Source organism: Carassius carassius, chromosome 8, assembly GCF_963082965.1.
Source record: "Carassius carassius chromosome 8, fCarCar2.1, whole genome shotgun sequence".
Classification (NCBI taxonomy): Eukaryota; Metazoa; Chordata; class Actinopteri; order Cypriniformes; family Cyprinidae; genus Carassius; species Carassius carassius.
This window is the reverse complement of record NC_081762.1, coordinates 5,704,527-5,726,614: the sequence shown is the minus strand read 5'-3', so window position 1 is coordinate 5,726,614 and position 22,088 is coordinate 5,704,527. Positions and strand designations below refer to the sequence as shown.

At 35.8% G+C, this 22,088-nt stretch overlaps 2 protein-coding genes and 1 long non-coding RNA gene across 3 annotated transcripts in view; 2 read left to right on the top strand and 1 right to left on the bottom strand.

Annotated features, from left to right (window-relative positions):
* The window catches only part of LOC132145069 (uncharacterized), a 38,411-nt gene extending 20,687 nt beyond the window's left edge, over positions 1–17,724 (bottom strand). Inside the window, exons 1-3 of the long non-coding RNA XR_009434430.1 lie at positions 17,528–17,724; positions 17,123–17,265; positions 7,630–7,780 (exon numbers count right to left, since the gene is read on the bottom strand). This is a non-coding gene — a long non-coding RNA (uncharacterized LOC132145069). The remainder of the gene's footprint in view (positions 1–7,629; positions 7,781–17,122; positions 17,266–17,527) is intronic.
* On the top strand, positions 628–15,298 carry LOC132145065 (stAR-related lipid transfer protein 3). The gene is made up of 15 exons (XM_059555777.1): positions 628–755; positions 4,217–4,463; positions 5,207–5,284; positions 5,820–5,897; positions 6,081–6,134; positions 6,303–6,420; positions 6,932–7,033; positions 7,118–7,173; positions 7,322–7,414; positions 7,495–7,557; positions 7,650–7,745; positions 11,584–11,663; positions 11,796–11,900; positions 11,986–12,079; positions 13,726–15,298. The coding sequence occupies exons 2-15, from the start codon at positions 4,242–4,244 to the stop codon at positions 13,831–13,833; spliced, it is 1,347 nt and encodes a 448-aa protein (XP_059411760.1). The 5' UTR covers positions 628–755; positions 4,217–4,241; the 3' UTR covers positions 13,834–15,298.
* On the top strand, positions 17,175–21,762 carry LOC132145067 (melanoregulin-like). Its single transcript, XM_059555780.1, has 5 exons — positions 17,175–17,310; positions 17,731–17,893; positions 20,271–20,361; positions 20,442–20,605; positions 21,170–21,762. Exons 1-5 carry the CDS (start codon positions 17,216–17,218, stop codon positions 21,371–21,373), a joined length of 717 nt encoding a protein of 238 aa, XP_059411763.1. The 5' UTR covers positions 17,175–17,215; the 3' UTR covers positions 21,374–21,762.
* Positions 21,763–22,088: the final 326 nt, after the last annotated feature.

The window sequence follows — 22,088 nt, the reverse complement described above, 5'->3', positions numbered from 1 at the left end:
TTCTTTACAAACATCAACCAAAACAACAGTGTTATTATAGCTAAACATAGAACTATGGTAATATGATATTAGGCAAGGCAAGGCAAGTTTATTTATATAGCACATTTCGTACACAATGGTAATTCAAAGTGCTTTACATAAAAGAAAGTAAAATGGTAATGAAGAAAAATAATAACAAGAATAAAACAAGCAATTTTAAAACTTGTTTAAAATGAATTTAAAACAGTTAGAAAATGATTTTACATAAAATTAAATTTAAAAAACAGTGAAAATATATATTGCAATCAGTTCGGACATTGCACAGTGCTCATTCAATAAATGCACAGCTAAACAGATGAGTTTTAAGTCTAGATTTAAATGAGACTAGTGTTTTAGCACATCTGATCTCTTCTGGAAGCTGATTCCAACTGCGGGCGGCATAGTAACTAAAGGAGGACTCCCCTTGTTTTGTGTGAACCCTTGGTATTACTAACTGACTCGATCCTAATGATCTGAGTGCTCTGTTAGGTTTATATTCGGTGAGCATATTAGTCACTCGTAATGATTTTCACAATGGTTTAAGATATTAGCCTGTATAAGCTATTCAGATTTCTGATTCTATACACTATCACGTGCTGCATTTTGGTTCATTTCAGCGTCTCATCAACCGCGAGCGCTTAGAGCGTCGATCAGCTGGCGGATGTGACGTTTTCTCGCATCCGCTTGTTATCACGGAAGAGCAGCAGGCTGCGAGTAAGAGCAATGCGCTGATTCTGGTGAGTTTTAGGCTGATTCTTGATTAATAACCGGTTTGGTATTTTTACGTGTCTTGTAAACAACTCGTACCAGCTGTGAGCTAACCGAGAGTTCAGTGCGTGTTTAGGTTTAGCGCTACAAGCTTGTTTATGCTGCGATTTACGTGCAAACTAGAAAAAAGTGTGAAGATGCTCATAATTATTCATTAGCTCTCTTCTAAATATCAAGTATGTGTTAATGAATGGTTGTTTATTAGGGACTAAAGCAGTTTTAGCGTCAAATGTGTATTTAAAGCTTGTTTGCCACACGTAGAGGAACTGTATTCATGTTGACGGTGCAGAATTGATTATAAGATGCTTTTGCTTCCCCACAATTTACTCTCTATTCTATGCATTTTGCATGATTTTATTCATTAATTCTTTGGACAAATAGGAAAGAGAGGGTTATCAAACCTGAAAGCCTAGTGTTAAAGGTTAAAAGGTCTCTAGTAAACCTTTACCTCCTGTCATAATTACAATTTCTTCATAATTATGACCAAGAGATTAAGCTAGATTGAATGATTTAATTACTCTTAAATGATTTTTAGTGTTGTCATGTCAGCATATTCACTTGCTGAAACTATGACCGTTCATAAACACAAATTAGATGGAAACTATGGCACTTAGTCATTCATTGTCACACCATTCTATTCATCCCCCCCAAAAAGTTCTCCTATTCATTCAGCATTCAACCTAGTTAATGCAAACATGGTGACACTTGACTATATAAATCAAAAATTTTAGTGCATCACAGAAACTAAATGTCACAAAACCTTTTATGATCACCAAACACAGATTGCATATTATATTTTAGACAGGCTTTAAAAGTGGCTGCTTGATTAGATCTTGTTCTCTTGCCTGTTGAATTGCTCACTGTGTTTTCAGTCTGTGTATAATTGCATAAGAGCCTGATAAAGCATGTGTATGGAAGCATATGAGTAGCATTATTCAATTTGGGATGTAATATTCAAAATAACAATGCAATATGTAAAATGACAATGCATTTCTGTATTTACATTTACATTTTCCAATACATTTGTGCAACGTTTGGTGCAAAATGAAAATGAAAATTAAATTACATAATTTTCATTTGCCATTTCATACATCAGTTTTAATATGTAAAATGAATACTAATTTTAATGCTTTATAAGTTGCAAAATTAAAATGAAAATGTATTACAGAAATGATAAGATATGTCTAACATGTTCAAGCAAAAACTGTGGCAAAATGATCATTTAAATGCTATTTTTCTTAAATGAATTAACACTCACAGTCAAGACACTTACGATTGGATTTTCATTCAATGTCCCGCAATGAATGTAGCAGAATTCAATGCGCACATTGAAAATGCATTCCGAGCCGATCACGTGTCCGCCCCCTCGCGCCATGTCAATCACTGCGTGAACAAGGCGGGGCTTGCAGAAGGTCTGAGACTCAAATCTCAAGAAGAGGATTCAAGTGAGAGAACATGGACAAGACAGTTGGTCCGTGTACGTTTGGATCATTTCGGTTTATGGCTTCAATATTTCATTCACACTTGTGGGCGGCGCTGAAGCGCTCCTTTCATTTGATTGGTCGAATCTCTCCAGCTTCAGCTCGGTCTTTTCATTCTTTCAGGCAGAATAAGAGTCAGTGCGAGTAAAGCGCTGTAATGTCTGAAACTACACTCACTGTTAATTAGCATAATATTTGAATCAGATGTAGCTGGGCACATAATTCGTGCTGCTGCGACCTGCAAATTATTTCTAGGTTGTAGTATTGTATGAATATTGTCCCACTGATAAATACAGTGCAAATAGTTCTCTCTCTTTGGATAAAAGTGAAGTGGAAATAAAAATCAATAATAGACTGAACAGTTCCATGTCAGTAACATTTACCACTCTCATATTTTAAGTCATAAGGCACTAGGTGTGTGTGTGTGTGACATTAATAAATAATTGTAAAAATTAATATAGTTACATTTCTAAATAAAAATAGTAAAACCAGCTCTATGCTGCTCAGTGCTCCTGTAGCCTACCCCAGAGCGCCCTCTCGCGGCTGTATACGGTAATGTTTTCTCTTGGTTCTGAATAAATGCGACTTATATGTTTTTTGTTCCTCGTCATGACGTATTTTTGGACTGATGCAACTTATACCGAAAAATACGGGTAACATTATTATTATTATTTATTATGAGAGTAATTGACACAGACTAGAACTTTAATGTTTCACCAAATTCAGCTCATATCTTCAGACTCGTCTGAGTCGTGTTGCTGTATAACTGGCCAGACTTACCTTCCAAAAAATCCTATTTTATTTTATTTCTATTTATTTCCACTTCCCTGTTATCCAAGGAGAAAGAACTATTTGCACTGTTTTTATCAGTGGGACAATATTAATACAATACTATAACCTAGAAATAATTTAATTTAACTGGCCAGACTTGCCTTCCCAAGAAATCCTATTTTATTTTATTTCATAAATGTAACTATATTTATTTCCACTTCACTGTTATCCAAGGAGACCGAACTATTTGCACTGTTTTTATCAGTGGGACAATATTTATACAATACAGTATACAACCTAGAAATAATTTAACGGGGTCTCCTGCAAGCAGCAGCAGCACGAATTATGTGCCCAGCTACATCTGATTCAAATATTATGCTAATTAACAGTGAGTGTAGTTTCAGACATTCCAGTGCTTCACTCGCACTGACTCTTATTCTGTCTGAAAGAATGAAAAGACCGAGCTGAAGGTGGAGCGATTCGACCAATCAGATGAAAGCAGCCTTTCAGCTCCGCCCACAAGTGCGAATGAAATATTGAAGCCATAAACCGAAATGATCCAAACGTACACGGACCAACTGTCTTGTCCATGTTCTCTCACTTGAATCCTCTTCTTGAGATTTGAGTCTCAGACCTTCTGCAAGCCCCGCCTTGTTCACGCAGTGATTGACATGGCGCGAGGGGGCGGACACGTGATCGGCTCAGAATGCATTTTCAATGTGCGCATTGAATTCTGCTACATTCATTGCGGGACACTGAATGAAAATCCAATCGTAAGTGTCTTGACTGTGAGTGTTAATGCATTTAAGAAAAATAGCATTTAAATGATCATTTTGCCACAGTTTTGGCTTGAACATGTTAGACATATCTTATCATTTCTGTAATACATTTACATTTTAATTTTGCAACTTATAAAGCGTTAAAATTAGTATTCATTTTACATATTAAAACTGGTGTATGAAATGGCAAATGAAAATTATGTAATTTCATTTTCATTTTGCACCAAACGTTGCACAAATGTATTGGAAAATGTAAATGTAAATACAGAAATGCATTGTCATTTTACATATTGCATTGTCATTTTGAATATTACATCCCAAATTGAATAATGCTACTTATATGCTTCCATACATGTGTGTTTGTTTGACTGTTTAATTGTCTCTCCATCTCTGGTTTAGGGGATGTGCTCCGGCTGCATTAGTTATGCCGAGTGACGTGGACTACAGCAAGTTGGGGGGAAGTCTTCCAGTCGTTTCTTCTTTGAATGCCTCATGTTCCCAGGCGTCTCTCTCCCTTCCCTCCTCGTACTACCCCCCGCTGCCCCCCGGAGAGAGGAGAGCCTTCTCAGACGTCCGCCGAACCTTCTGCCTCTTCGTTACATTTGACCTCCTCTTCATCACTCTGCTTTGGATCATTGAATTAAATGTGAGTTTTTATTTTGTGCTTCCAAACTGTCTTCTTGCCCAATGCTATTAATTTTCTCTCTCATTCAGTGTGTACTTCCTTTTTAACTTGGCCGGTAGTTGTGTGGGGTGAATTTTACAGTTGATCGTACGTGCCTGTTTCACTTCCTCTGATCAAAATAGAGGCGTTTGAAATTTGTGTACTGTAATTTGCATAATAAATACATATTTAACTTTTAGCATTTTTTAATAATAAAATAATAAACGATCAAAAAGTTAATACAGATATTCAGATAAATATGTGAATGCATATTTCTGTAAATTTAACTGCACATACAAATGTACTATATTTACTTTCAAAAACGTATGGTTCAAAACATTTATTACCAAACTATTTACATAGTTTAATACAATTAAAGACCTATTTATGGAAAAACTTAATACAAATGTATGTAAATAAATAAAGTATATACTATACTACATCAAAGAGAAAATGTGAATTTTGAGATAAACGTGGAAATTAATATTTTAAGTACGCATAAACTTATTTTTTCTAAAACATATATAATTGGTTAAAACAATGCAGTTTTGTAGCCTACTTATGGAAAGAATGAATAATATTATTATTATGTACATATACTTGTAATTTAATATGTATCTTTAGCACGTGACAGATAATGCAGTACATTTCAGTGCATTTTAAGGTTTTGAGTGAAATATTATAGGAAAGGATGCATGATTTGTCTTTCTCTCTGTCTCTCTCAGTTCAATAAGAATATATGGATCAGTCTTGAGAATGAGGTTATTCACTACAACTTCAAGTCATCTTTCTTTGATATCTTTGTAAGTATCATAAAGCGAAAACCTTGTTACTTATTGATAATAAAAGATGGTACATTTTTATAACTGACTTCTCTACACTATTGGTTTGATATGATCTTTCTCATGAAGTCTTTTATGCGCTTCAGTCATAAACAAGCAAACACACACTTAACTGGAAAAAATATGAAGTTTTGGTTTTCATTTTCTGTTCGATAAAGCATTAGTCTGTTTATTTAAATCCTCTAGAGCGTGACGTGTGAGGAATTGCGATTCACACAGTTTCTGTCTCGCTACTGTCACTCACTTTAGCATGTGACATCAACAGATGCAGTCGTCCTCTACAACATTTCTTGTTTAGGGTGAATTTGGGGTATTAAACTGACCTCAGTATTTATTAAAGATGCTGTCATACCTGCAAAAAGAGTGATGTCATCTGAGAAACATGTTGAAAAACTCTTATATTTATTAAGAATCAGCACTGAGCAGTCATTGTTAAATCTTCAGTTATTATTTTCTAAACGATAATCCCTCTCTTTTTCTCCTTGTTCCCGATCAGCTCTTAGCTGTGTTTAGGTTTCTGTGTTTGGAGCTTGGATATGCTGCGTTTCGATTGAGACATTGGTGGGTTATCGCGGTAAGAAAGACCTCAGCCTATACAAATCTCACTATTTGCATTTTCTGTAAACATGATAGAAAATAATTATAATTACAATATATTTGTGCATAATTTTTCTTTTAATATTTGTGGTGAAATCAGATTTTTAAAGCCTTGGATATGATCATTGTCAACACTTTTTAAAATGTTTTCCATTCTCAGATCACTACTCTGGTGACCACTGCCTTCCTCACCACCAAAGTTATTTGGCCAGATGTAAGATTCATGTTTTGTCTTCCTAACCAAACTATTTGAATACTTATCTTAGTTTAAGGGAAGTAACTCTGTGTTTGTTCCTCTGAGAGATTCCTCATCTGTTTGATTATACTGCTGTGATAATAGAAATAGGTGCAGGACGTCATGGTTCCCTCTTGTTTTTCTCAGATGTTTATGCAGAATGCTTTTGGTTATGTTCTTCCTATCACCTCGTTTGTGGTGGCATGGTTGGAAACCTGGTTCCTGGATTTCAAAGTTCTCACACAGGAAGCAGAGGATGAGAGAGGTGAGAGAACTTTGTAAAATTCAGCGCTGTATTGAACTGACACAAGTCAGTAATAACAGCATTTGTTTATAGGGAATGTTTTATGGATGATTGTAGCTCAAAGTGCTTCATAAACTAATCAGTCATAAAGCTATCCTCCAAAGCTAAAAAATTCCATTATTTGTCAATAACATTGCATAAAATAGCAGAAGGTTTAAGCAATCAATAGCAGAAGGTTTATATGCGAAAGCAGGTCATATGTTAATAAGTTTATGGTTGTGACATCATGGACGTAATCACTTCTAAACGAGTCAGTTTGGCTTTTGGTTTCAATGCCCATTAGAAAGAGGAAGAAACATCTTTTTGTCATTTTAATAGTGTTGTGGTCAGGTAAAGTCACATTACTTAAAGCTGTGGGAAGGGAAACATGCCCTGCTTTGTTCTAAAGTTGCACACTCAGACTGTCACGGATGTTTGGGAAAGTCCTCACAAGTCCTACATTGATGATCTGTGGTTTTCTTATGTCCTGCAGCATATCTGGCAGCAGTTAATGCCGCGTGTGAGCCGGCTCCTCTGATCTGTCCTAGACCCGTGTCTGACGGACAGTTTTACTCCCCGCCGGAGTCCCTGGCAGGTGATGCCATTCACTTTCTTTCTAATGCAACTCATTGTCCATTTTTGCTTTATTTGCCGCCTAATGTTTGTGTTTGTCCTGTAGGTTCGGATGAAGACCTTGATGAAGAGGGTCTTGGCAGGAAAGAACTAACAGAACAAGTAATCAAATGCTTATTTTCTTTCTTTTCATTATGTTTGGATGGAAGAGATGTATGAAAACGACAATTTCTGTATGTCCGAAAGTAATAAGATCCGTTTATTTGATAAAAGCACAGCAGATCACTTTGTCTAATCACTTGTTTTCAAGGACAAGCAGTTTCTACGACAGGGACGGGAGGCCATGGCTGTGGTGGAGCAGATACTGACACAAGAGGAAAACTGGAAGTTTGAGAAGACTAATGTGTGTAGACCTCCAAGCTTGCAGTCTTTATTTGTTTCTGGTTTTGTCATTGGTTAAATATGACATGTTTTAATTCTTAGGAGGTGGGTGATGCAGTATATACTCTTGAAATCCCGTTCCATGGGAAAACGTTTATTTTAAAGGTATGTTCCTTCTGTGTTATGAGTCTTTTTTTCTCTTTACGTTTGTTCATATATACAGAATGAGGTTATGACCTGTGTTTTGGGTGTTTTAGGCACTCTTGCAGTGTGCCGCAGAGCTGGTGTATCAGGAGGTAATTTTGCAGCCGGAGAAGATGGTGCAGTGGAACAGGACAGTGTCTGTTTGTCAGGTACACATACTCGCAGATTCCTCTATTAATGACAGCTGAAACACATGTGGGTGTGAGGCACGTGTTAATAGTTAAGGCTACAGTCGTGGCCAAAAGTTTTGAGAATTACATAAATATTAGTTTTCAAAAAGTTTGCTGCTAAACTCCTTTTAGATCTTTGTTTCAGCTGTTTCTGTGATGTACTGAAATGTAATTATGTTTCAAAGGCTTTTATCGACAATTACATGACATTTATGCAAAGAGTCAGTATTTGCAGTGTTGGCCCTTCTTTTTCAGGACCTCTGCAATTCGACTGGGCATGCTCTCAATCAACTTCTGGGCCAAATCCTGACTGATAGCAACCCATTCTTTCATAATCACTTCTTGGAGTTTGTCAGAATTAGTGGGTTTTTGTTTGTCCACCCGCCTCTTGAGGATTGACCACAAGTTCTCAATGGGATAAAGATCTGGGGAGTTTCCAGGCCATGGACCCAAAATTTCAACATTCTGGTCCCCGAGCCTCTTAGTTATCACTTTTGCCTTATGGCACGGTGCTCCATCGTGCTGGAAAATGCATTGTTCTTCACCAAACTGTTGTTGGATTGTTGGAAGAAGTTGCTGTTGGAGGGTGTTTTGGTACCATTCTTTATTCATGGCTGTGTTTTTGGGCAGAATTGTGAGTGAGCCCACTCCCTTGGATGAGAAGCAACCTCACACATGAATGGTGTCAGGATGCTTTACTGTTGGCATGACACAGGACTGATGGTAGCGCTCACCTTTTCTTCTCCGGACAAGCCTTTTTCCAGATGCCCCAAACAATCGGAAAGGGGCTTCATCGGAGAATATGACTTTGCCCCAGTCCTCAGCAGTCCATTCACTATACTTTCTGCAAAAGATCAATCTGTCCCTGATTTTTTTTTTTTTGGAGAGAAGTGGCTTCTTTGCTGCCCTTCTTGACACCAGGCCATCTTCCAAAAGTTTTGGCCTCACTGTGCGTGCAGATGCGCTCACACCTGCCTGCTGCCATTCCTGAGCAAGCTCTGCACTGGTGTCACTCCGATCCCGCAGCTGAATCCTCTTTAGGAGATGATCCTGGCGCTTGCTGGACTTTCTTGGACGCCCTGAAGCCTTATTTACAAGAATTGAACCTCTTTCCTTGAAGTTCTTGATGATCCTATAAATTGTTGATTTAGGTGCAATCTTAGTAGCCACAATATCCTTGCCTGTGAAGCCATTTTTATGCAACACAATGATGGCTGCACGCGTTTCTTTGCAGGTCACCATGGTTAACAATGGAAGAACAATGATTTCAAGCATCACCCTCCTTTTAACATGTCAAGTCTGCCATTCTAACCCAATCAGCCTGACATAATGATCTCCAGCCTTGTGCTCGTCAACATTCTCACCTGAGTTAACAAGACGATTACTGAAATGATCTCAGCAGGTCCTTTAATGACAGCAATGAAATGCAGTGGAAAGGTTTTTTTGGTATTAAGTAAATTTTCATGGCAAAGAAGGACTATGCAATTCATCTGATCACTCTTCATAACATTCTGGAGTATATGCAAATTGCTATTATAAAAACTTAAGCAGCAACTTTTCCAATTTCCAATATTTATGTAATTCTCAAAACTTTTTGCCACAACTGTACATCTACATTAATCCGGATACACTTGAAAATGGCGATTTCGTTTTAAAACACTTTCTGTCCACACTAGCGTTTTCAAGCATTTTGCAAACTTTCTCATCCACACTGAAACATTAGAAAACATTAAATTTGCTTTCTGGATGTGCAAAGCCTCAAAAAAACTCAGTGCAGTTGATACACATGGACAGACATGATACATTTTTATGCAGTTCTTCTGACAGGATTATTTTATTTAGGAAAAGAACCCACCATTCACTGACGTGTCCAGGTTGCACACACTCACGATTGTATGTCTGATCTAAAACGGAACTGCCCTCATGTTTTGCCACAAATAGCAATTGCGGGTAAATTTGCTGTCACCTTTGCAGGACTGTGATATGAAGAGTGTACAAAGTAACACATCTGTAGCAATAGTGTGAAAGTGCATAGCACATAACATGCACAATACCAGTATAAACATGGATTTCTATTGGTATATGTGTCACATGACTAAAAATGCGTCATCGTTTTCAAAAGCCTCCGTTTTCATAGTCCACACTACAATGCTACACTACAAAGCTCAGTTTTCCTTAACTAAAAACACTGTCTCCGTGTGGACTGAAGGCCAAAACGGAGAGAAAAAGATGCGCTTTCAAAAAAAAAAAACGTATTCGTGTGGACAAGGCCTAAGACACATGTGCACTTCAAAATGTACCGGGAAAAAAAATGGTGTATATATATATTTAAAATAACTTTTTTTCTGTGAGAATATGATTTAAAATTCCGTTTATTCCTGTGATGCAATGTTGATTTTTCAGCATCATTACTGTAGTCCTAAGTAGGGGTATAACTGTTTCGGTATGCATGCATACCAAACAAATCATTCCTTTTTTTTTTCCAGGAGATTCAGCCAATACATGCCGTTTTGGCACTCTTTGATGTGGCGAGACAGATCGCTGTATTGAAGACTCTAATTCTAATGGCAGCATGACCATCCCTTCATCTTTACTACTAGTTTTAACATGAAATAAACATGAATTAATATCTCATGTAATCGCTTAATCAGTGTTTCAAATGCAGAAAGACGAGTCATTAAAACAGCTTGTAAACAAAATGTACCGTAGCGCTTCATTTTCCTCAGACAAGTCATCAGTGCCCACAGCTCATTATTTGCTAGAGAAATTAAGTCTAGTGAAAGCATTTTTCAAAAATACTTATATTTTAGTTTACCTGTTAGTGATGTATTAATAATTTTAATGTGTGCTTAAAATATATTTTGTGAAAGAAAAAAAGCTATGACATCCACTGTGTAAATGATTATATTTCAGCTACAAATAGAAACTGTATAAGTTAGATGTAATTTACATGTTTACATACAAATGTTAAATTTGAGTGTTGATTCATTATAGTTGAAATTAAATAGTAATTGAATTTAAGTTTGGGCTCTGTTGTTAATTTGAATCTTATTATAATGTAATAGGTCTCCCTATGGTTCAGAGCAGATTTGAGATTGTCTTTATGCTGTGCCAAAACCATACAGAACCAAAAGCGAGGTACATACCAAACTATCGAGTTTATGTAACATTACAAATTTAGTCCTAATTGTCACATAATCCTTCAGAAATCATAATAATATGCTGATTTGCTGATCAATGTTGAACAAAAGTTGTGCTACTTAATATTTTTGTCAGAATTCTGAAAAGTAAAAAACTGCATTTATTTAAAAAATAATATTGTTTGATAACAATAAAAATTTCTATTACAGTCACTTTTGATCAATTTATTCCATCCTTTCTAAAAAAAAAAAAAAAAATTGTTTTCTAAACAAAATTCAAACTTCAAATTGTTGTGTATACTTATATTTACTTCGATTTACCTTTTATGATGGATGCTTATGCTTTTCCAATCAAATAATCATTTGTTACTCACTGGATGTTACTGCATAATGGAGAATTAAATGTATATAAATAGGTCTTTTTTTGACCTGGCACACAACAGGTGTGCTTTGAGAGGGTGATATTTATGCCGAAGACCCAAATTTGAATCCCTTCATACCTTCATATTGTTGCCAAAAATAAATCACTACGAAGCTAAGAAAATTAGATGGGTGTTTTTGTGGGATGGTCTTGAGCTTTTAATCATTGAAACAGCCTTAAAGAAGCTGTTTTTTAAGTGTCCTGCATATATTCCATCATTACAGTTAATGATCTCTGTGTTTTTTTATGTCTACAGATTTTACAGCGAGTGGATGACAACACAATGGTGTCATATGATGTTTCTGCAGGAGCTGCTGGTGGGGTCGTGTCTCCCAGGTGAGAGAGTGCTTATGAATTGTTCCTTGAAGTCTGTTTAATGTGTAAAAACAGTTTTTAGCTGTTTTGTTTGGCTATACTAATTATTGTGAAGTAAAAAAGTTCTGTCTGTTTTTTGTTCTTGATCTTCAGGGACTTTGTGAACGTTCGTCGGGTGGAGCGCAGGCGAGACTGCTACATCTCTGCAGGAATGGCCACCAATCACAGCAGTAAACCCCCTCACAGTCGCTACGTCAGGTCTGCTTGAATGCAAAGCGTTTTGGTTCATCAGCCAGTAAAAATGGAGAAAAGCTGTAAACTGAACTCTCTCTCTTTCTCTCAGAGGGGAAAACGGTCCTGGTGGATTTGTTGTGTTGAAATCTAGCAGTAATCCTAAAGTTTGCACCTTCATCTGGGTCCTCAATACAGACCTGAAGGTAAGAGCTGCAGTTGCTGCCAGTTTGCACATTTAAGCCATTTAAACACATTCAAATAATGAGTGCTTTTAATTAGGTGTTATTTAATGCAAGTATTTTTGGAATATTTGGAATTAGAGATTTGAAAAAACCCTATAACTTTAACTTAATTGTAGTCGTCTTGCACCATTTGGGTTACAGACATCATGAAATTTGTTAAGATTCAAGCATTCAGATTTATGATTTTTGTCTGATGGATATTAAAATTAGCAACCATTAAAATTATGTTGAACCATATCTAGAAATTTGGGGTTGGCTCTTTTAAATTGGGCCAGGTAAGAATAATAAAAAAATAATAATAATTCCACTCTAAATTACAAGATATAAACACAATTACAAGTTAAAAAGTCTGAATTTCAAGGGTTTTTTTTTTTTACTTGCAGTTCTCTCAATTCTGACCTCTCAGTAAGTTATAATGTCCAATTCTGGGAGAAAAAAAATAATCTCACAATTCTGCTATTTTCTTACATTTGTGAATTTATATCATGCAATTCCAACTTTGTAACTCATTGCCTTAAATAAAAAAAAGTCAGAATTATGAGATGTGAACTGCAATTGCATGGAAAAAATTTGAATTGTTTAATAAAAATCAGAATTACCCGTATTTTTCAGACTATAAGTCACACCTGAGTATAAGTCGCAGCAGTCCAAAAATACGTCCTGATGAGGAAAAAAACATATATAAGTCGCACTGGACTATAAGTCGCATTTATTTAGAACCATGAACCAAGAGAAAACATTACCGTCTACAGCCGCGAGAGGGCGCTCTGTGTCTTCAGTGTAGACTTCAGGAGCACTGAGCAGCATAGAGCGCCCTCTGGCGGCTGTAGACGCTAATGTTTTCTTTTGGTTCATTTCTCTTGGTTCATTTCTCTCGGTTCATGTCAAATTAATTTTGATAAATAATTCGCACCTGACTATAAGTCGCAGGACCAGCCAAACTATGAAAAAAAGTGTGACTTATAGTCCGGACAATACGGTACCTTTTTTATTTGTTATTCAGTGTCGGAAACAAGCTTTAATAGACAAGAGAGAATGGGGCTGTGGCAAAAAAGTAGTATTAAGTAACTTCACTTTGGCAAAACTTCAACACCCATAATTGCACTAGGCTCAGACTCTCTGTGAGTGGGAATACAAAAATGCAGAAATACGATGTCAAGAGCTGTCAAAAGTACAGCCGTGGCCAAAGGTTTTCCAGAACTTGCGGTCAATCCTCAAGAGGTGGGTGGACAAACAAAAACCCACAAATTCTGACAAACTCCAAGCATTGATTATGCAAGAATTGGCTTCCATCAGTCAGGATGTGGCCCAGAAATTGATTGACAGCATGCCAGAGCGAATTGCAGAGGTCTTGAAAAAGAGGGTCAACACTGCAAATACGTGTTAATTTTGCTCACGCAAATACTGAGTGTTTGCATAAACGTATTGTAATTGTCAATAAAAGCCTTTGACACTTATGAAATTCTTGTAATTATACTTCAGTTATACTATAGTAACATCTGGCAAAAAGATCTGAAAACACTGTAGCAGCAGACTTTGTGAAAAATAATATTTGTGTAATTCTCAAATATATAAAATTTTCATATTACTTCATTTTCTTCAAACAGGGTCGCCTCCCACGTTACCTCATCCACCAGTCATTGGCTGCCACCATGTTCGAGTTCATGTCTCATCTCAGGCAGCGTATAAACGAAGTCCACGTCTCCTACCGCTGATCTCTGGCTTTGACTCTTTATCCAGCCAGAGTTTACATCCTGCTAACTTCAAATGAGACTGTACCCTACTCAAAACACCACTGCCATGAGGAGATGCATCATTGCATTTGACTGGTGCGAGGTTGTTACGGCTGTCTGCTTCTAGGAAACTTCGACTGAACGTTTGGCAGCACTTTACACTGAAGTTAAAGTATATATATATATAGATGTACACGAGGTCATAACTCATACTGTCAAACCCCACAAAAGCTGGAAATATGAACAGGAAGTTATCAGAGAGCAGCTTGTGGTGTATAAGAGATCAGGAGAAATGGATTAGGCCTAAAACCACTGTTGTACCTCTAGTGAACAGGATTGAAGGCTAGGATGGTTTCTGAGCCAAATACACTGTGGTTTCTCTTGCTGCTTTTACTTACGCCTTAATTGAACATGCACAGTCATTCATACTAATTATAATTATTGTTTTAGTTCTTATGGTTTGCAATTGGCTCTTGAGGCCAAACATTGCTGTTTTAGATTATTAACAGTAAATGCATTCATCTGTAGCATAGATCAGCATCCTGCCATGTGTATGATCATTTGTCTAATCATGTAAACGGTTAATTATACGGTTTCGTCTTAAATCAGCATAACCGGTTAACTAGTACCCAAACTGTTTGTATAGAACATGATGCAACAACAAAGCAAACATTTGCACTTGGTTTTATTCTGTAAAACTGGTTCAGTGCAGCTCAAAATCTGTCTGAAATGGGCCTTGTGTTGAAATGCGTGCTTTTTTTTTCTCTTCTTTCTTCATTGCATGTCAGTTTGTTTTCTCACAGAGCATTACTATCATAGTTTTTTGTTATACACTCATGTTTACCACATTCATACAGGGCATAGCAATTTATAAACAGGAAACTAAGGCATAGTCACCGCTTTATTGATTAGTATTCTAATAGAAATGTGAATGTGTCTTACATTAGTTGCCTTGAAGCAAGCAAAATACTTACTGGTTTTAACAGAGAAAACATTGGGCTTCCTTTTAAGGGACGGCACACGTTGTAGTTGGTTAATCAGTGATATCATGAATGATGTTGATCTTTTTAAATGGTTGTGTTCTGTACTTTGTTTTGCAGCCTTCATTGCTTGTACTTGTGTGCCTTTGTTATGGTTTCCCTCACTGAAATCAAAAGCTGCTTTCATTATTTCGATTTTTGTATCCGAACAACTTTTTTGGCCTCGTTTGTTTGTTTGTTTGTTTGTGCAGAGCCTTTTGCAGTTCACTTCACTCATGATTCAGGTTCTGTGTAAATGATATTTTTATACTGACTTATACTTTTACAGTAATATGAAGCTATACAGAATTTTGGCATGTTAATAAAAAATCATGATTTTTTTTTTTTTAAATCATAAAATGATTTTATTTAATTTTTTTTATTGAAGAATCGACATTTAATAAAACTAACAAACACTTAATACTGGATGTCTGTTTCCTGTTTCAGATGTATAGTTAATTAAACAATGACCCCCAAAAGTAAATAAACACTTAAATAACACTAAAAAAGTCTGAAATGTCATTCAAAAATAATACATTAATATTTTGTATTTGTTTTGATGGCAAAACAAAAAAATCAAAGCCAAGCATTTCTTTATAGAATCGGAAAATATGTTTACATTGCAATTAGTGTCAGGAAAAAAAACATACACATATATTAATATAATTTAACTTTAACCCATGATTTGAACTGAAATGACAACTAGAAAGAATTTTGTTTTATATTGTGAATCATAAATCTTGTGTTCTATCATATAAAACCTAACAAACAAAAAAAATAGTGTGAAATATTTAGCTTGAACGTTATCTTTAGTTGGTATAATCTAATTTGATATTTGATCTAATGCATTGACATTCAGACACTTAGAAGTGTAGCTCTGTGTCCAAATACCTTTTTTGTTATAGATCACTATAGTAATGTAGTAAACATATTTGCTCCTTTCCCCTTCTCTTTCTTTAAAAACATCCTGGTATAATCACAAGGATTGTTTGTATTATGTTTCTTAAGAGAGAAGCCTCTGGCAGAGTACGCTGTGCACAGCCGCCATGTGATGTCACATGAGTATCACACATTAAGTTCCCTCTTTCTTTCTCTTATTAATTCAGATGCTTGGAATTTTGTTCAGTTACATTATCAGGGAACTTTGTACACATTTGTAGGTTTATCTTACTTCTAAACAAATTTTCAGCCACATTGATCAAACCAAAATGATGCAATATAGGAGATGTGAGGTTTGTTACTCCTTAAGGGCTGTAAAATTAAATTACACATCTTGTATCTACAAAAGCAAAATGCATAAGTGTATGTTTAGTTCTGCTTTTTTTTTTTGTATTGTATTTCACTTGCTAAAAATCTAAAATAAATAAATACATAATATATTTAAAATAATAATATATTAATATTAGATGAAAAACGTAAACTAAGAAAAATTACAAATGAAATAATTTTAAGTTATAGCTCTGAAATTATTAACTGGAACTATTTAAAAAGTAAAATTAAAAATATTAATAAACATAACTAATATAAAATACATACAATTACTAAATGTAAAGCTGAAAATATACAAATAAATGCTCAATCAAAAAATAATAATAACTGTAACCATTTTATAAATAATGCTACTAAATAACACTGACCTGCTGTTACATGCTTGTCAGATCTGGTATTTATTGGTTTGATTATTTTGCCAGTGAGCACATGAGATTTTCACTGAAATGAGAGCAGGAGGTTTAGGATTATTGGTTTTCGTAATAATATGAAGCAACAGTGTTATGTAATCACTCTTTTTATTTCAAACCTGCTTCATTTTCACTATAACCGTTTAAAATCACATGAGGTTCTGGATACGCAATGCAATACCAACTATTGAAAACATTCAGAGGTAAAAGCACGTTTGTGTTTTGGGGTTGTAGGGCGAGAGGCTTTATTTAGAGGTCTGTGATGGCCTTAGGTTACGCGGCTCAGACTCATGACTAAACTGTGATGTTATTCATTCTAGAGAGAGCCTGAAATGTTTTAGTCACTTGCTCTCTGGGCCCCAAAAGATGCTTCACTTCTGAAAACGGAAAAACTGTGTTTTAGACCTGAATTGATGGATTCAGCATTTCGGGGGTAAGTTACAACAAAGCAATGCATTATACTAGTTTCTTCTTAAAAAATACACGGAGAACCACACGACTGTGACGGCTTGAACAAGGGCAAGAAGATTTTTTCTTTGTTTGTTTCATGTTCATCTTCTTCAGACAACTCACCTTTAGTCTCTAGGAGAGGGGTAGATGTGTTTTTTAACACCTGGAGTGGACCTGGACCTTTTTTTCTCCATCTTCTAGTTTTGTATTTTGAGGATGGGTGCCGCCTTCAAGAAGTTCTGTCTACGATTCTGCTGTTGCTGCTGCTGTGAGGATGACGAGGAGGAGGAAGAAAAGACACCTTTACTAAGGTATAACTTAGGGGATGTGGGGTTGGTTTGTTTTAAAATCATGTCTGACTATTGATGGTTTGAGTTTCTGCTTTCTTATTTAAAAAAAATACAGGAAAATCTTAGCAAATTACGTTAACTACTTTGATTCAAGTATAAAAAAACAGCTAGTAAATCTTCAAATCTATTAACACATGTGGAAATAAAGTATTTAATAAATATTTCATTCATAACTCACAGTCCAACGAACTTCTGCTTTTCCTTTTGTCCGACTCATATTTTCGCTGCCTGACAGCCGTTAAAGAAACGGTTAGATTGTTAATTACGAAGTAATATCAAACACACTAAATCAGATTTTACACAGTTTTTTCGTGGCAGTTTCAAGGCTCGACGTACTCATGTGCTGACAGTAATTTTACATGTTGTTTGTGTTTGCGTCAGTCACGACACGTTGGAATATTTCGATCGCGAGGCGAAGAAAAGGCGGGACCAAGAGACCAACCTGTGGAACGAGCCCGGAGACCCCTCCCACTCCGAGAGAGACGACGACCGCACGCTCTACAACCTGCTGCAGACCCGAGCCCAAACCCGGCGAGGCTCTCAGGTGCGACGCGCTCGGAACACTCGGGATTCAACACAGATGCGGTGCTCTAATGCAGTGGTTCCCAAACTTTTCCATTCTACGACCCACCTAGACAAGTGTAATCTATTTCACGACCCACCAAAATATATATATATATAAAAAATAAGAAAACGATTGACATTACTTTAAGCCTAATCTTAAAAGTTTGATGACAGAAATTAAGTATTTAATAAAAATAACAAATTTTCACTACTAATATTTCAGTTTTAATTTTTGTTTACAGACGTTAAAATATGTAGTGTCCATAAAAATGTGAAGCAGGCTCACTCTAGTAAACTGTAATCTGCGCTGCTGTGTTTTGTTGCAGAAAATGCATTCATGATCTTCCGTTTGTGTCGGCGAGAACGGAGCACAATCCAACACTTATTTAGAAAAGCATGAGAAGCAAAGCAGAGCTATCTAACACAGTTTTGAGATTAAAATAATTGTGAAATTGGTAAAAAATTATAATAAACAGATGTGTCCCATTTTAAATAATAATAAAAAAATATATATTTATTTTTGTGATGGTTAAATAAATGTTCAGCAATGTCTTCAAAAGACTTCTGAACTTTGGCAAATTTTTCTCTAAACAGAGATGATACATCAAGGAAATATTGCGAACTTTTGTACATTTTGTTATGTGGAAATGTTTAAATCTTGTAGTGTTACAATTAATCCTGCATTTGTGCCCTGCTTATGGAATTACATTTGTTTCAATAATAATGAACGAAACTTTATAAAACTGAACGTAACTTTTTCAGAAACTATCAAAAATATGCCATTACAAAAGAAGAAAAACACTATGAAAATGAAAAAAAAATTAACTCAGTCGCACAAATTTAACAGGCTCTTCAAATATGCTTCATTCTTTGTTAATGTTTTTCAAAGATTCGTTTTCGCTAATCGTGGATTCTGAATTCATTGCTACAGATTTCGCTTACGTTTCGCAGTTTTTCGTTTGGTGTTTTGACACAAACATCTCATGGGGGTGGTGTTAACAGTGATCTACTCTGATTGGATAGTGAGCTTTTGATGGACAGGTGCTCTCTGACCGGGAAGTACAGACGCCACCCAGTGGCCTCTCTCGTCCTTCACTGTCGTCGCTCCTCTTTTGTATACTTCCTATCTCCTCCGGGGTTCTCGAGACCGGTGAGTGTTGCAGGTGTCGCTCATTTCCCAATCACTCCACGGCTCTCGGCCCCGCCCCACTCGTCACATTCGTGCAGCCCTAGACTGAACTGTGTGAGTGTGTGTGTGTGTGTTTTTATTGAAACGCAAATTTAGCTGCAGCCAAGTGACTTTGTGCGACCCACCTTGTTCCATTCTGTGACCCACAAGTGGGTCGCGACCCACAGTTTGAAAACCCCTGCTCTAATGTCTAATGACACAGACTGCTGAACACGCTAGATAATATCACACCTAGATAGATAGATAGATAGATAGATAGATAGATAGATAGATAGATAGATCCATCCATCCATCCATCCAGGGGGTAGCCAACATAATAATAATAATTATTGTTGTTGTTGTTAATATGTTTATTTATATAGTGCCTTTCTGCCAACTCCAGGACAGTCATACACTGAAAAAAATGATTCATTGAATTTACAAAAAAAAAAAAAATTATATATATATATATATATATATATATATATATACAGTATATGATAAGTGGTTGCAATCAATTTATTTTAGCTACATTTAAATACTTTTTGCTGAAAGTTAATCAACTAAATTAGTGTATTTTAATATAGCTAAAATAAATTGATTGCAACAACTTACCATAATTTTTTTTTTTTGTAAATTCAATTAATAATTTTTTTCAGTGTATATCAAATACCAAAATATTAATAAATAAACATAGGAAAGATAAATGAGATATAAACCATAATCATGTTATTTGTCACATTTGTCTTATTCCGGAAACATAAAGGTCACAATGAGTCTAATAATAATAATAATAATAATGATAATAATAATAATTATTATTATTATCTTCATTTTTAATTAATTACAGATGGGTTCAAATGCAACTAAATGAGTAAAGATTAAGCAAAAAATAAATACATTAATTATATATATAGATAGATAGATAGATAGATAGATAGATAGATAGATAGATAGATAGATAGATAGATAGATAGATAGATAGATAGATAGATAGATGTGTGTGTGTGTGATAAAATAAATAAATGTACAGCCTGAATGCATTGTGGTCGCTTTGGATAAAAGCATCTGCTAAATGAATAATTGTTAATGTAAATGTATGATTTATGTACACGTGTGTATATGTATGTATGAATAGAAATAAAAAAATAGAAGTAAACATTAGAAAGGTTGCATCCCTGTCCTGCAGGGCTACCGGCGTTTGAGCATCGACATCGAGGCCATGAGAGACATGAGGAGAGAGGTGCGAGATAAGTGGAAGATGATCCTGGAGAATCTGGGTGAGAGCTGACGTGTCAGAGATGATGCTCCAGCGCTTCAGGGACAGTCTGTCATTGAGATGCTGGGTTTCTTCTCTCAGGGTTCATGGCTGAAGCCGAGTCTCTGCTGACTGTGTCTGCCACCGCATCATATGACCGCATGAGAAACGCAGCGGTCGCCCGCAGCCTGCTGCAGACCCTCCACACCGAGACGTCCATATTCAACCGCAAAGAGGCTCCACCTGAGAGATACCTCTTCATCCTGGTGAGCTCCTCTAACTATAAGCATGAACAATCAATAACAGTCTACAAATGTGTTCTCAATTCTGTTTCAAATGAGGTGGTTTGGACATAAATGAAGATGTAAAAACCCTTGAAGCATTTTCACAACTTGAAATAAATGTTAAATGAAATAAAAATCTAATTTAACCAATTTTTTACAGGTTAACTTGAATTAAGATAACTAAAACTGAAATGCACATGAAAACTATATAGACATAAAAAATTCTAAAGAATAAAAATGACAAAACAACAAAAGTGGTAAATATAAAAATTTAAATGATTTCAAATGTGCAAAACTAGAATAATGTCCCAGCGATTCTAAAATAACACTGGTGTGCACATTTAATATAATGATGAATTACTTTTAATATTTTAAATTATTAATTAGGTCGGCAGTGAGAAGATTTAATAAATATATATATATATATATATATATATATATATAATTTTTTATACAAAATGCATATATAATCTCTCATCTAAAAGAACATGCTTGAGATACCTCCGGATAGACTTCTCCGACCTCTAATATTTATGTTTGGCTCAGGACCGGCTGATTTATCTGGACGCTGCTGAGGATTTTGTGGCCAAGGCTCGTCGCTTCTACCCTCCTAAAGATGATGATGATGAGGAAGAAGAGGAGAACACCAGTCAAATAAATCTTCCTCTGCTGCTGTCCCGCATGAATCAGAACATCTCTGGAGGAGAGGACGAGGATGATGAGGGTGAGACCACAGGTCCAGAGGAGTGATGTTTCCAGAATCAGTTTGAGGGGTTGTGGAGGTACATGGATTTGGACTGATGCCAGCTCGGTTCAAGGTGGATAGGGACGGTGGAGATTAAATGGCACAGATTTAAACCATTTCTTAGTCAAATGCTTTTTTTGAAGAAGAGGAGACCATTTACAGATTCATTACAATAGCTGCAGAACTGACATTTTCTGAATTATAAGATCAGTAGGAGATTCTGGATTACCGAGACGTGCTGATATTGTAAGTGTAAGATGGTGAATTTGAATTTGAAACTGAATTTGAATAGAAATTTAACTTTCTTTTGAAATTTGTGTCAGTGTTTACATTGAATGCAGATGCATCAAACTGCTGAAACTAGTAATTGAATAAAATCCTTTATCAGCTCTCATATGTAATTTGAAGTTTCTTCTTCTGAACATTTTTGTAGAATGTAAGTGAATGGGTGCCATCAGAACGAGTCCAAACAGTTGATAAAAACAATAATCTACATCACTGCAGTCCATCAGTAAACATCTTGTGAAGTGAAAAGTCGCGTTTTTAAAAAACAAATCCAACATTAAGTCATTTTAACTTTAAATCATCACTTTCAGCTAAATATGACGACTCTATCCATAGAAAAAGTAATCTTGTCTGAATCAGGAGAGAAACATGCACAGATCAAACACTGTTGTTTTTAGCTCTGCTGTTTGAACTCTGGTTCTGACGGCACCCATT